The sequence below is a fragment of the Orbicella franksi genome, chromosome 7, assembly GCF_964199315.1.
Source record: "Orbicella franksi chromosome 7, jaOrbFran1.1, whole genome shotgun sequence".
NCBI classification, from domain to species: domain Eukaryota; kingdom Metazoa; phylum Cnidaria; class Anthozoa; order Scleractinia; family Merulinidae; genus Orbicella; species Orbicella franksi.
Window position 1 is genome coordinate 22,951,821 of NC_138151.1, and position 15,857 is coordinate 22,967,677.

General features: G+C 41.5%; 1 protein-coding gene across 1 annotated transcript in view; it reads left to right on the forward strand.

Annotated features, from left to right (window-relative positions):
- The window catches only part of LOC145492554 (fibroblast growth factor receptor 2-like), a 128,813-nt gene that overhangs the window by 101,065 nt on the left and 11,891 nt on the right, over nucleotides 1–15,857 (forward strand). The window contains exons 3-7 of the mRNA XM_081472002.1: nucleotides 8,550–8,813; nucleotides 9,779–10,027; nucleotides 12,199–12,456; nucleotides 13,051–13,101; nucleotides 14,884–14,981. Of these exons, the coding sequence (XP_081328128.1) occupies nucleotides 8,550–8,813; nucleotides 9,779–10,027; nucleotides 12,199–12,456; nucleotides 13,051–13,101; nucleotides 14,884–14,981 (920 nt within the window). The remainder of the gene's footprint in view (nucleotides 1–8,549; nucleotides 8,814–9,778; nucleotides 10,028–12,198; nucleotides 12,457–13,050; nucleotides 13,102–14,883; nucleotides 14,982–15,857) is intronic.

Sequence of the window (15,857 nt, forward strand, 5' to 3'; positions counted from 1 at the left end):
TTGCAAGTATTAGTAAGCCTCGTGATACAATAGAGGGCCAAATTACTTCCTATTTTCGCCAGGAGATTACATTGTTTGAGCATGACACGCGAAGCGTCTCTACTCTGATTTAATATTGGGCATGTGAAACTACTTAATTCATCTCCAAGCCCTTTCGACTTTTCAAGTGAAACAACATCCAATATGGCGTCGAAAATGTTAGAAATTGAATTGTGGGCGAGTACTGGGAAGTGTCGTGTATGTCACATTTCGTGCATTTATGTCATGAAGTAGACAAGGAGCAGTATGAGAGAGAAGAATAAAGAGAGCACATGGTTGACTTGTTGTGTGCTTCTTTCCGAACTAGTTTCACTTCTCCAACTAGTTAAACCTCCTCTAATTTATGTACTAAGAGGACACGACATTGGCGACGAGGACAAACACGGCACAAGATGTCTTTCAGCGAAAATGGCGCTTCAAATGCCATTCCTAAGTTCGATTGTCACTCGGATCCCGCCACGTTGGGACCACGCTGGACGCGTTGGTTGACATCTTTTGAGTTATTTGCGGATGGCAAAGGTCTCATTATCACTGAGACTACAAATGCAAACACGAGGCAGCGAAGAAGAGCGATGCTACTCCATTTAGCAGGCCCAGATGTACAAGAAATCTTCTCTACTCTCGCGGATACCGGAGAAGCAACCGATTACGCCGCGGCTGTAACAGCATTGAATGGATATTTTCTTCCCAAAGTCAATACAGCTTTCGCCCGCCAGAAATTTCACCGACTCCAGCAAAAGAAAGGTGAGACTGTTTTGCAGTTTGTTACTCGATTAAGAAAAGAAGGAAAGGATTGCAATTTTGGTGCAGACTTTGACAACCAGATAAGAAACGCTGTCCTGTGTAAATGTAGGTCAGACTATGTAAAGCGCAAACTGCTTGAGGAAAGAGTGGAACTAACGCTCGCTCGCACATTAGAAATCGCAGAACAGTGTGAAAGTGTAGCCCACCAAATGTCTCATCTCAGTGGGAGTGAGCCAAGTAAAGAAGATGCAAACAGGGTTTACGAAAGACCCGAGCGACCCGATGGTAACCAAAACCGAAAGAAAAATGGAATTCAGTGCTATCGTTGTGGACCGAGTGGGCACCTGGGTAGAGATCCAAAATGTCCTGCTAGGGGTCAGACCTGTAGGAAATGTAAAAAGAAAGATCATTTTGCTAGCGTTTGCAAAAGTTAATTAAGTGCAAGAAGAGTTAAAAGCTGATGGGGACCAAGTTGATTATGCCTTCAGAGTTACTAATGAAGCTCACTCAAATCTGCTCAAGTTGTCTGTTGGTGGTGTAAAACTAGAAATGTTGGTGGATTCTGGAGCCACCAATAACATTGTTGATGAAGAAACCTGGGAAGATTTGAAAGTTAAGAAGATCAAATGTAAATCAGAAGCTGCTCCTATTGACAGGAAGCTATATGCCTATGCATCCAGCAAACCCCTCCCAGTAAAAGGTCGTTTTATTTGTGAAGTGTTGATTGGTAAAGGGACAACTCAAGCCGAATTCCTAGTCATCAAAGGAAAAGGAGTGCCACTCCTGTGCAAAGATACTGCAATGAAGTTAGGGGTGCTGAGAATAGGTGTCGACATCGCAACAGTTGCTGGAACCAGGCAGACACTGCAGCAACAATTCCCAGAAGTATTTAGTGGGATTGGAAAGTTGAAGTCTAAGCAAGTGACATTACACGTAGACCCAAAAGTGAAACCAGTTGCTCAGTCGTTAAGGCGAACCCCCTTCAATTTACAAGAAAAAGTACAAAAGAAGATTCAAGAACTATTGGACTGTGACATCATAGAAGAAGTTGATGGGCCTACACCATGGGTGAACCCAGTAGTAATTATCCCGAAAGCGGATGGTGACATTCGTCTCTGCATCGATATGAGGCGAGCAAACGAGGCCATTCTACGTGGTCGACACCCCATACCAACTGTCGATGAGCTGCTACACAGCATGAACGGCTCAAGGGTTTTCAGCAAGCTAGATTTAAAGTGGGGATACCACCAGCTGGAGCTTAGTCAAGAGTCACGCCAAATCACCACCTTCGTGACACACAAGGGCTTATACAGATATAAGCGCCTATTGTTTGGTGTGAGCTCAGCAAGTAAACGGTACCAACATGAGATATCCACCGCTCTGGCTGGAATAAAGGGCGTTGACAATTCTCTGATGACATCATTGTACACGGCCCAGACCAGAAAACTCATAACCAACGCCTTCTCAAAACCATGGAGCGCCTCAGACAACATGGTTTGACTCTCAATGCTGACAAATGTTTGTTCAATGTGGACAGACTGGTTTTCATGGGAATTCTTCTGTCTGAAAAAGAAATCGGCCCGACAAAGGAATGAGTTAGAGCCCTGCAAGAAACAAGAGAGCCTGAAACCGTCAGTGAAGCTCGAAACTTCTTAGGATTGGCTAATTACAGCAGCAGATTTATTCCCCATTTTGCAACCATCACAGAGCCATTGAGGAAACTAACCAGGAAAGATGTTCCGTTCCACTTTGGTCCCGAGCAAAAAGCTTCCTTTGAGTCACGTAAGCAAGGCATGGCTGAAGCAGGCACATTGGCATACTTTGACAAGAGACCATCAACCAAAGTCGTTGCAGATGCAAGCCCTGTTGGCCTTGGAGCTGTACTAATGCAAAACCAGAATGGGGCATGGGTACCAATTTGCTATGCAAGCCGCAACCTCACAGAGTGTGAACGGAAATACTCCCAGACGGAGAAAGAGGCCCTTGCCCTCGTTTGGGCTTGCGAGAGGTACCACGCATACGTTTATGGAATGCGATTTGATCTACTGACCGATCACAAGCCGTTGGAAGTGATCTATGGACCTCGTTCCAAACCTTGTGCCCGCATCGAACGCTGAGTAATCCGCCTACAGCCCTATGATTTCAGAGTCGTGTATGCTCCAGGACAGAGCAATGTAGCTGATCCCCTCTCACGCTTGCTCAGTCAGAACAAACCAACAAATCATCAACACGGTGCAGAAGAGTATGTTCGATTTGCAGCCATCAGTGCCACACCCGCAGCCCTAACCACGAGAGAAGTTGAAGAAGCATCAGCAGTGGATGAAGAGTTGAAAGCCCTGAGAGAGGCAATTAAAACCGGTCGATTTGAGAAATGTAAGGTTTATGCACCAGCTGCAGGGGAACTGTGTGTGATCGGGCAGCTAGCCCTAAGAGGTACTCGTATCGTACTGCCAAGCAAGCTAAGGCCCCAGGCAATATCCTTAGCACATGAGGGACACTTGGGAATTGTTGGAACAAAGCAGAATTTGAGAAGCAAGGTATGGTGGCCTGGTATTGATAAGGCAACAGAGAAGTTCTGCAAATCTTGTTATGGATGTCAACTGGTTGCACATCCAAATCCACCTGAGCCGTTGACGTCAACGACATTGCCGGAGGGTCCTTGGCAAGACCTGGCTGTAGACCTACTAGGACCACTTCCATCCGGACACTCCATACTGGTTGTTGTTGACTATTATAGTCGCTACTATGAGTATGCCATCATGACATCAACCACCACTGTGAAAGTAATTGACAATCTAGAAGAGATTTTTAGCCGCCATGGTCTTCCCATAACTATCAAGTCAGACAATCTACCTCAATTCATCTCTGGAGAATTCCAGGAATACTGTGTGCAGAATGGAATCGTCCATCTCAAGACAACACCGAAATGGCCACGGGCCAATGGGGAAGTTGAACGGCAGAACGCCTCCCTGATGAAGAGAATTCGCATTGCCCAAGCTGAAGGGGTTGACTGGAAGAAGGAGTTAAGAAGATATGTGACGAAATACCGTAGTATTGATCACACCACCACCGGTAAAAGCCCTGCCCAATTGTTGTTCAATAGAAAGATGAGAGGGAAGCTGCCAGAGCTGCATGCTGATTGCCGTCTAGACCTAGAAACTCGGGATAGAGACACAGAAGTGAAGGCAAAGACCAAAACATATGCCGACAAAGCAGCAAATGCGAAACCATCAGACATTACAGTGGGTGATCAAGTACTTGTAAGACAAGAGAGAAAAGACAAATTCTCGACACCATTCAATCCAACGCCATACCGTGTGGTACGCAAGACTGGCAACAGTGTCATTGTGGAGGCTCCAGGTGGGACCCAATACTCGAGAAACACCTCACATGTGAAAAGGTTTATAGCAGACGATCCTGTATCGACACCTGGGGCACCATCTGCTAGCCCAGACGAATTCGCCATACCTTCCACAATTCCAAGCCAAGTGTTAAGTGAATTGACACCGGCAGCACCTACCACACCACAGAGTGAACCTCCAACCAGGAGTACACTGTCAGCACAAACAAGTGCAGAGAATGGAAACGAGTCAGTTACCGCCCATAATGATATGGCAATTGACCAAGCAACAGTACCTAGCACGTCAGCAACACCAAGGTTGACTCAGAGACCTCGGAGGCAGAGGAGACCACCAGAGAGATACAAAGACTATGTTTTGAAATTATGAACTGATCTCCTGTGAGATGTTTACTGATGGAAAAATCAAAGAACTTTGTGATTTTGTTTTTAAAAGTGTTGTTGAGGACGCTCATTCGGAAACAATTTAAACTTTTAACTTTGTTGACATGTTTATCGCATAAAGGCGTCTACCTTTAGAGTTGAATTTGTTTTCGCTATGTTTACGTTCATGTTCGAAGGATTGTTAGACTTTCTTTCCTCAGAGAAAAGGAGAGATGTCGTGTATGTCACATTTCGTGCATTTATGTCATGAAGTAGACAAGGAACAGTATGAGAGAGAGGAATAAAGAGAGCACATGGCCGACTTGTTGTGTGCTTCTTTCCGAACTAGTTTCACTTCTCCAACTAGTTAAACCTCCTCTAATTTATGTACTAAGAGGACACGACAGGTAGACAATTTAAGTTAGAGATATTTTGTTTAAATGTGTATGCAGATGATTATGGAACAACGATCCTTGAACCAGTGGAACGAATTAAAGACATTAAAGCGTGTAAAAAATCTTTGAACGTGCAAAATAAATTTATGTCTGATGAACATGCATGCAGTCACTCTAACCTTAGATGCTTATGGATGCAATAGGCATTACAATGCCGAACACCTGAAATATGCTATCTGAAACGTCAGCGGTAACCTTCTTTGATTTCTTCAAAAAGGGTGCTGACATGGCCCACTTTGGTCACGCAAACGAGTGAATTTTCGGCGGTGACGTGGGCAATCTTCTTTAATTCATACTTTAACTTCCAATCGGGGAAATTTTCAACTCTATGGTAAGTGGCCAGTTTATTACCACCAGTGCCCACTTTAATTTGGCCAGCAGGTGGATAAAATCTCGATCTAACGTCGCTAACGGGAGAGTCACAGCAGCCTCTGGCGACTTGTTATCTCGTGCCCCGCATATGTCATCTTCTTTCCAAACGGGACACTGTATTATCACGTTTTCAGTTTTCCAGGAGACTAAATTGTAATAGCCAGACTTTTTCGCTCCCCTGCCTTTCAAGCACACTCAAATGAAACAAATTCACTTAAAGAATGAATAGATTTAATAAGTTTAATTAATTGATCGCAGATAGTTTCTTTTCTTGTAAATAAACAATCCAGCAGGCAAGATGTGCATGTGCTGGCCATATATTCATTTCACGGTTGCATTTTATCAATTTACAACAAACTGAAGTAAACATGTAACGTAGTAACGCGTTCGGATTCTATACAAAACTGACAACTGCCTAGCGCATAGCACGGTCGCGGCCTAATGGTTGCGGCTGGACTCCGGATCGAGCGCTCCTGGTTACTGGGCCGTTGTCATGTCGTCTTGGGAAAGGCAATTTTCTTTCACAGTGTCTCTCTTCACCCAGATGTATAAATGGGAGCCGGTGATTATCATCTTGTTCAGGAAAGAAGAGCAATAACCAATTTAAGCCCCAGCAGGTATGAGGCACTGGACTTTGTGACGACTTACCATATCACCTACACCAAGCATACTGGTCGTCCTGGGGATTATCACTTCTTTTTTATGGAAATCGGAGTTAAGGGCCAGCAATTCTACAGCTAGGGTGCTATAAGCAGTAGTCTTTGAAGGAAAATCCACTCCTCCCCTGTCCTATCTTTGGATATATGCAGTACACCGATTTAGTCTGGATCTGTGCGGACTGAGAAAGCAGCAAAAGGAAAATCCCGATAGAAAAAGGGAAAGTGTGCCAATGAGTAATTTTCTGGTAATTTAGTCAGACATTCAGCGACTAGGCGGGGAAAACGGACCGTCTTGGACTTCCCCAATTTATAATGCCTAGGCCGTTTGCACCGGGGGACTGGGTATGAATAAGTATTCTGTAGCATATCCATTCGTTCTTTAGGTTCTCATGCAAGTTCTATACCTGATGATTTTCTGCAGTATCAAGGAGACAAATCTAGACGAGAAAAAAACTGAATTCCAAGACAATCATAGCCAGCAAACTTCAGATAAGTTGGAGTGTCGTGACCTCGTCACGTACGGTATGAACCAACCTGAATTTTCATTACTCGCAGCGATGCACTCACGATCAATTTATCGCTGGGGCTAACGTTTTTAATGTTGCTTCACTTTTAATGGATTATACGAAAGGGGCGTGCCTCTAAACCGCATAGACTGGAATAGTGAGACTGCATTTAATTTTACAATTAGGTATAAATATATTCGAAATTTATTCGAGGTTCAAAGCGATTTTCAAGTGGTGTCATGAGAGACGTTGTGATTGCATTTAGAGTGACTGATAAGTTGTTTTTCTTCAGAAAAAAAGTCCAGCAACTCCATTATCCGTAATTTTCAAGACTTCTTCCACAAACTTTGTAACCGTTGCCGGACCAAAATCTGATCGGTCGTAAAAAAGTCACATGAAAATTTCTGATTAACGGCAAGCCTTTTCGGTTAGAATTAACTTGACAGTCTCTAATTCCCGACTTAGAAGAAAAAAAGGTATTTATCGAAGTCAAATGGCTGATTTTTACAGACACGCTTTGTTGAAACTTAAACCGGAAGTGGCCTGGTTAGTCATCTTCTCGTAAGTTTTTTCTTAGTAAAAAAGCCTCAACCTTAGTATTTTTTTCTTGGTATTACTAAACTAAGGGCTAAACTTTGCAGGGATACTAAGACTTTACGATATAAAACATGGGCATGGAAAACATGCGGTCTAAAAAACAGGCCGGCCATGTCCGGTTACTCCCCATATGCTTCAAATAGGACTAAGTTATGATCACAGCCACAGGCTAACGAAAACTTCCCGTGAGCTAATGTCTTTACCCATAGAAGCCTAAGAATAGGGCGTTACAAATATGGTTTTGGTTTTGTCTGAAACTAATTGTGCGTTGCTAAAAGAGAGAATAAAAAGTGGCCAAAATTACACTAAAAATCAGCCTCTGAGGACCCCTGAGGGGCTGAAATCCAGAACTCGGCTAAAAAATGGTCGTTGAACCTGAAACTTTGGCATATTACATAAGTCCACATAACGACTTTGTGTACCAATTTTAAGCGAAATCGGCCGAGCTTCATTTCCAAGTCTGCCCCGGGCTGTCAGGCAGAAGCTCCTAATTTTCTCCCTTGTATGCATCGTTTTTTACATATACATCAATTAATTTTTGGTTTTTAACATAATTTGTATTGATCACCGAAAAGCACTTAGGGGGGCGTTTAATAAAGTCTCATCTCTCATCTCATTTCATCTCATCTCATCTCATCTCATCTCTTGTCTCATCTCTATGAAGCTAACGACCAGTGAAAACTGAACTTGATTAAACAATAGAACTGCAAGATAGAACAGCTGAAGAGCGGAGAGGTCTAGAAAAATGGAGATTCAGCTCTCCAAAACAATCTCTACGTGAGGTTCCCGCCAGTTGTCGGGGGCAGGTTACACGACCGCTGTGGTGAAGCTACCATTACCCTGTACAAGAACAAAGGAGAAAATGGAGCTCGTTATCGCAGCTAAATTTTAAGAATGTTGTTGAACAAGCTTGTATCATTCATTGTCGAAGCTCAACTTTAGTTTCATCAGATGTAAGATCCCTTAATAACTTGATGTTTTGCAGCGTTTAAGCTCGACAGGGTTACTCATTTTGAAATAGGGCACCTTTGAATTTCCAAGTTTATGCGTTGTGTGACATTAAAATGGCGGCCCGATAAGGCTCTCGAATGGTAACCTTCCCTTACAGGCGCTGGGGCAGGGAATGCCTGTTCTGCGAAGAGCTTGCCTGAAGTGGATGTGGATTGCGCCCATGGTAAATCTTCTTTCGCGAAGACAAGCCGACAGAGATATTATGTTTGGTGTGATGTATTAAATTATGATAGTTGTCAGTTAAGCTTGATGACCAATGTATTGGAACAGCTGGGTTTGTTATGAAAAGGTAAATGGTAACTTGCCTGAGAGCCATAATGACTACTGTATATACACAAACACAAGACTAAATTGATATTATTTGTCCACGATGAAAGTGGGTTCTATGACAGGTTTTGTTTTCTGGCCTTAAGTTTTTTTGATTTTGTTCTTTCTTGTCTTTTAGATAAGCCTGACGATGTTCATTTAACCACAAGTACAACAAACAAAGTTTGTGCAGGAATCATTATAAACTTCACATGCAGCGCTGAAGCTAACCCAGCAGTCCATACATATTTGCTATATGAAAACGATACTGTGATTTACAATATGGGATTGGGAACAGTGATAATGACAATGGAAAATGCTGGCCAGTTTGTATTCAGATGTGAGGCCAATAATTCTGTCCAAGATGGTGGCAGAAGCAGTGACACTATCTTGACTGTCCTTGGTGAGCTCGCAAAACTAATTTAGATGGAAAAGTTTGTCATGAATAAGTTAAGTATCAATGCCACTCAAGATCTACATTGTAGACTATTCAAGCTACGAGAGCTCTATTTTGACAAACCAGAGTGCTAATCAGGGTGCCACTTAGGCTAGCGGGAGTTTTATTCAGGCAAACGGAGCACCATTAAGAGTCTGTGTAATTGGAGTGTTATTTAGGCTCGCCAAAAATGCTCTTCTTACGTAAATTCCCTTTGCGTCTTCACCCACAACGTCATTTATCATTTTACTAACAACCATCAGAAGAACCAGCTGATAGCTCAACTCTGGTTTTGGGAACGTGAAATGAATAGGGCATTGTTTTTATTTATCATTACGGGATATTTCTCTCTCTCCCCTCCGAATAATGCCAGGATACCTATTACATGTATAACCCTAGTAGTGCTGTCAGAGCGCTCTATCGAGGTAAAGCTTATTGCCCAATAACACAATGTGAATAATCTAATCAGGCCGAGCCCGTCTTGATCATTTCCAGACTTTGAAAGATATTTTATACTAATTGATCACTTTTCACGAGGCATAGTCGAGTTTTGTTGCTTTTCCATCACAGAAAGCAAGGGCAAGCAGTCTAGTTTTGTTTTCTACTAGACATTTGTTGTCACATCACAAGTTGTAATGAATCTGCGTAGTCGCTGAACAGACATCCGTAGGTTTCTAACAAATACGTCTCCATGCTGCAATGGCCTAATGGTCTGAGCATTGACCTTGAGATCTGAGGGTCGAGAGTGTGAGCTTCGCTATATCCTTGTGTTTTTGATCTCCAGTTAAAGAAGAAACTCACAAAGTAGCAGCTTTGCTCCAAAATCAGGCTGGCGCTAAGTGTGTACGTTGTAATTTGGGACCATTTTCCCCTTTAATTTCCTTGTATGACTTTCAGGTAATGTAACATGTTACATGAATTCATTTTTACAGCTCCTCCAGCCACTGTCAAACAGGCAGAAAATAAAATCGCCGTGGAAGGGGTCGATGTTGAAGTCTACTGTAATGTAACTGGCATTCCTGATTCAACCGTTATCTGGAGGAACGTCAAAACCTGTGAAATTATTGAGGGAAATCTGTTGAACATCAGCGACATAACTAGGGCTCAAGCTGGAGAATACAAGTGCACTGCAAGCAACACTTGTGGAGTGGATTCTACAACGGTCAACATTAATGTGCACTGTAAGAAAATAACTATTACGTTGTTTATGTTTTTGTCAGTATAGGTGTGATCTCATGGTCCTACTACTATTAAACGTAAGTTTACATAGAAATGTTTCAAAAGCAACTTACAAGTGAGAGTTGAAAGGTGTATCAGTTGAAAGCCATTGTTACCTGCTATTGAAGTATTAAGAAGGTAAGAGTGTTCTTTTCTGACATACTCACTACACAACTAACTGGTGTATGGATCTAGAAAAAGAAACGTTTCTACCAGCCTGTTATTAAGGGATATGGCATGATGTTCGAAGTAATATATAGATTTAGGCCAGCCTAAAAGCGTAACTCCTGGGCCGTGTTGTTCAGAGCCTGAGTAAGCTAACCCAGGAAAAGGTAGAATTTTGATTTGAGTTTTCAACTTTGCAGTGAGGTTTTCTGTATATTGTTTGGCCTTCTGTTTTTAGCTCTTATTAACCGAGCTGCAGCTCTGTATGGGAGAATCTTGACCGAGGTCGTGAGTACAGACCGAACGCAGTGAGCTTGTAACTGAGGATGATGGGTGGAGTCTTTTCAAAATTCTTATGACCTTAGTCTTTTTTAATGTTGTTCTCCCGCATTAGCCTTCATGGCAAGCTAGTTTCAGTCCAATTCCGAGAATACGAGTATTGTCTATTCGTTCTGAAGAACATTTCATTAGTACAGGTGTAATAAGGAATTTGTTATATCAGCAATTCGTTTAATGTAACTGGTTTGCTGACAGTTTGCATGCGAACGGCGATGAGCTTAACTTAAACCTGCCGAAATTTGCTCGGCCTCTTTACTTTTTTTCTGTCATCAAGCTTTTTGGCACGTCCATGAGAAGAAAATAAAAGAAATGGTGTACATTTTTGTATTTTAGTTTGCTACTTTTTCAACGCAAAATGAAACCGGTCTAGCTAGATGCCGGTCTAGATGGGAAAATCTAGACCGCGGTCAATATCGATTTCAGCCAATCAAATTCGTCAATTCGGTAGTTCCCAGTCTTTGTGAGACACAGCCATGTAATAATGAATTTTAATAATCACCATATACACAAAACAAAGCAGCAAAAAACATTTGTATACAAGAAAAGTTATAATTCGGTTGACTTTTAATCCTGGGTTAGTGTGCTCTGTTTTCAACAAGTTAACCTAACATGAGCCCGCAATCCAATCAAAAACCGGCACTTGGTCAGCGGTGAACTTCAAAAAAACGCGTGACCTCGATAAGCTATAAACTTGAGCCCGCGATATGGTCACATGATACTGATCAGCGGATACCTTGTTTTGACAGATGCTAATTGATTATAACATGAATGTCCAATATCAAAGAAGTTCACCGTAAAGCAAGGGTGCATATCTCTGTCAACCTATTATTTGGAGTATGCCGCCATGTTGCGTGACTCCGTCGTCTCCGTCGTCGTCGTGCGTATGCGCCCACGAACAATACCGTTAGCCATGATAACCATGAGAAAATCAAGTCATGGGTTTCCTTTTCTTTCCTATATGAGTATGGGGCTCCGCTTGGCGGTCCTTCGCGCCGCCGGAGCTCCGCTACAACTCCGTAATCCTTGATCTCTTCAGACGCCCTTGAATGAATTTTTTCAATCTTTCGGTGATTATCATTATGTTGACCACTAATCTGATATAACAAATTCCTTATTACACCTGTACTAATGAAATGTTCTTCAGAACGAATAGACAATATTCGTATTCTCGGAATTGGACTGAAACTAGCTTGCCATGAAGGCTAATGCGGGAGAACATCATTAAAAAAGACTAAGGTCATAAGAATTTTGAAAAGACTCCACCCATTATCCTCAGTTACAAGCTAGTTCCCATCCGCTACCAAGAATGCGAATGTTGTCTACTGATTCCCGTTTAAATTTGGCCAGCTTTGGAGAACGTCTCAATCCAAAGGCTTCCTAACACACGTCCTACTCCAGCATTTTTTATCTTTTTTGAGACAGGTTTAGTATGAAAATGACAATGACAATTGTGGTGAAAAACTCAAAATATTCCAGCTAGATTTTACAACAGAGACCTTGTACAGGAACAGAATATCTGCACCAGTTGCAAGCATGTTTGTGACATCAAAATTGCACTTTAGGCAACAGTAGTTACAGTTCTGACATCAAAGGTCTTATTGTGCGTTTTCTCTTTGTTTGGTCTCTTCAGATCCCCCAACGATCACCGGTGAAGGTTACACTACAGATGTGTCTGAGGGAGATCTAGCTCTCATTCCTTGCCCAGTACTTGGAAACCCTTATCCATCCATATTTTGGTACAATGGAAATGAAACTTCGCCGAGCACTATGATAAATACCAATAACATTCTGCAGTTTTGTGAGACTATGTTAGATGATAGTGGATGGTACACCTGCTTTGCCGAAAACTCTTTAGGAAACGTTACTGTCACGGTCCAGCTACGTGTTGGTAGGTTGTATTGTTTTGTTTGGTGAATAAGTTACTTTACAGGACTAATGACGCATTATAGCTGATAATGCAATATAAGGCAGTCATAGCACTCATTCATAAAATTGTAAGAGATAATTTTATAAAAGGTCCATATGTGGAACATCTTTAGCAAACATATAGCATTGGAGTGGAGCTACTGAAAATGACGTAAAAGATAACGTTTTGCAGTTTCCCTCATGCTTCTTGATATTTCTACTCCCTGCTAACTGATTGACGCTTTCGTGGTGCCTTAGTTTGTTGCTTTGTAAAAGGATTTTGTGTCAGAAGGAATCTAGATTGTATGATTCTATTATTAGATATTGCAGTCATGATGTTTTTCCTTCAAATCTTAAAAGACTATTTTATAAAACCGTCGGTAGGGTTCCATATGGAACTTCTTATAGGAAACAAATAGCATTGCCGCTGCGAAGCCACTGAAAATAGCTTAAAAGATAACTTTTCACAGTTTTCAACAAACGTTACTATATATGTTAGTGTACTCTGCAAACTAACCTTATCGTTTTGCATCAATTCACTGCGTTTTTGAAAAACGTGTTATTTTTCCACTCTCAGAAAAGTCTGTGCAAACTACAGTAACCACCTTGCCAAAGACAACGACTAAAGGTAACGAGTATCGTTTTTGTGCTTATTATTGAAGTTTTCTATACTAATGGGAATTGTGTTATATGGACCTGAAGCATGCTATCAAAGCCTGGTTGCCCAGAAAATTGCTGTGTAGCTGTTTATGATTCTAGGAAGCTAGACAAAAAGCATACCAACGAAAAGGAGTGCAGCTTTCATCACGAGTGAAAATCGCGAGCTGGTACTGATTAGCCAAGAAACATCGGAAATCAGCGGGAGACAATCAGATTAGAGTTGCGTCTACAGGAACATATTGGTGCAGAAATTTGAGATAAGATGCCGAGACGAAAACAGCCGGAATTTTCAGAAAACAACTATTTGGTTTCTTAGTGAAACAAAAATAGTTATATCATAGCGCGCGCACTAGTCCTATCTAGTTCCTATTGAGCCATCGTGAACGAAATCTCTACGTACGCACGGCCGTGCGTCTATAAGATGACGTGTGCAGCTTCAATTTAGCTGCAAAATTTCCGTTGCTCAACTTATCGTGGCGTGTTGACCTTTGTTTTCCTTCACTGTGCATTGTGAGAACTATGTAGTCAGTCACAAATAAAACATGTTTTAGCGCCCAAGTTGTTGTCGCCATGTTATAAAAGAATTGGTTCATGTTTTTGCCTGTGCGTACATCGAGTTATGGATGCACTTGGAAAGTTTGGAGAGCATTCAAGAAGCTAGAGTTGCGTTCGGCTGCGTCTCAAACAACTCTTACGTTTCTTTCGTGCTCTCCAAACTTTCCGCGTACGTACATAACTCGATATACGCGCGCAAAGCATGGACCAATTCTTTATTAATACAAGAACACAAGAACGTGTAAGGAAATATTTTGCTTAAAAATGTTTGGATAGTTTAAAAATAACACATTTACGGGTTCACAGTTGAATGATTTTGAATATTTTGCTCTTGTAAAACTTGGAATTTGACAAACACTGCACGGGGCTTCAACCAATCAGTTGAATGAATTTGTTTTGCAAAATCTGTTTCACTTTTTCTTATTTTCTTTCATTCGTCATTTGATAACTAAGTAAGTAGTCTCATAATTTTCTCTCGTACAATTTGGAATAAATAAGCACTTGCCAATGACTCTCGCCTACGGGTTCATGCAATTTTGTAAGCCTTTGAAAAATTTGTTCGGGCACATTTATTCCAAATTGCACAAGAAAAGTCATGCGACTACCTTTACAGAATTTTAGCCCCACATTTTGTGCTCAGGAATACAACGTTCAACTTTGTGACCATTCTCGTAAGCAACAAGTTCCTATCAGTGACCACATTCGGGAAACCTCAATTACCTTCTCAGAAAGATTTGTAATTAAAGCTCCCTCAAGCAACACCGACCACTTTAGGGATTTTTTAAACTGGGATTTTTGTTAAAAAATGAATGAAAAAATAAAATACTATTCATTGTGGCTGCATCCAACCGTTTTGCGCTCAAATTCCAGATATGAGAACACCCATGTCATGTTCATCTCAAGATTTAAGATCTCAAGGGGCTTCGTTGTATTATCTGCATGAACATGCAAATCTCTTTGACATGATTAGACTGGTCAACATATTAGCACGTCGGACACGTTCAATACTCAGACATATTTCGTTTGTGCAAGATTATTAACACGATGGCTGAATTGGGCAGCACTGTTTGATTCAAGTCAGCACAGGTCGTAGCCTTATTTCTGTGGTTAGACATTTGAGGTTACCATCTTTGTAGACGTTACGTTTCATACTTTACATATCACCTCTTTAACTGGTGATATTTGTGTTATTTAGTTTCTATTCAAGTTGTAGAGAGCACCATTTCCGCCACGGCGACCATAGATAAGAGCTGTGATGAACGATTAGACGTTGAGAAAAGGTTTCCCAGTTTGGTAAGTTATTTTGTTTTTCATGTCGCAGACAATCTATTAATGCATGAAATAACTTAAACTGACGTGTGTTACACCTTCTTTTGAAAGTCTTTGGAGCAAAAAAAAAATCCTCCGCATTAAGTTGGTTCAGTTAATTTTATTTAGTGATGCTGCGGATGAGATTTGCCCGCTACACACGTTTTTATTTGTGCATTGTTACAGAAGGATAATAAGTACAGGAACCCGTAATATTACTAGCGACACCTAAGCCCAGGGGTGGGGTGGGGGGGGGGGGTACTTTGGGAATTTCTGGGTGGGGATGTGCCGCTGGGACCCTGGAACCCTTAGCCTATACCAGAGCTAGTTCAGCTGAATTTTGCTACCCTATGCTAGAGTAAACTCCCCAAATCCCCCCATCTATCGACACTATTGAGGCTGATTGGCGTGAATTTAAACTTGCCGATTTGATTTTTTTATATTTTTGAGTGGCAATTCCTGGTTTCCTTTGTCTAGATAACAACTATAATAACTTTTATAACTTAAACAAAATAATGCTAGAGTGGTCAAACAAGATAGAGTGGTTAGAAAGCAATTTTGGAGCTGTCCTGACATTTCTGATAATTTTGCGAAATGCAAGATGGCGGAGTTTTTGAAAAGTGAAAGAATTTAGGAGTGATTGACACGTGACTTTACATGCCATGTACGTCTGATTAATATTGCACCCCCCCTCCCCCTAGCGGGCTAACGAATGAAAAACAGCCCGGGCTAAATATGGTCAAGGTTTGGCGGGTTACGTGAAACTGAAGTGTGCTTCTATATTTTGGTTTGTTTTATGGATATCCTGAGTAAGATTTTGAAAAAACTAAAACTGTGCAAATTAATTCCAAATTGAACGAG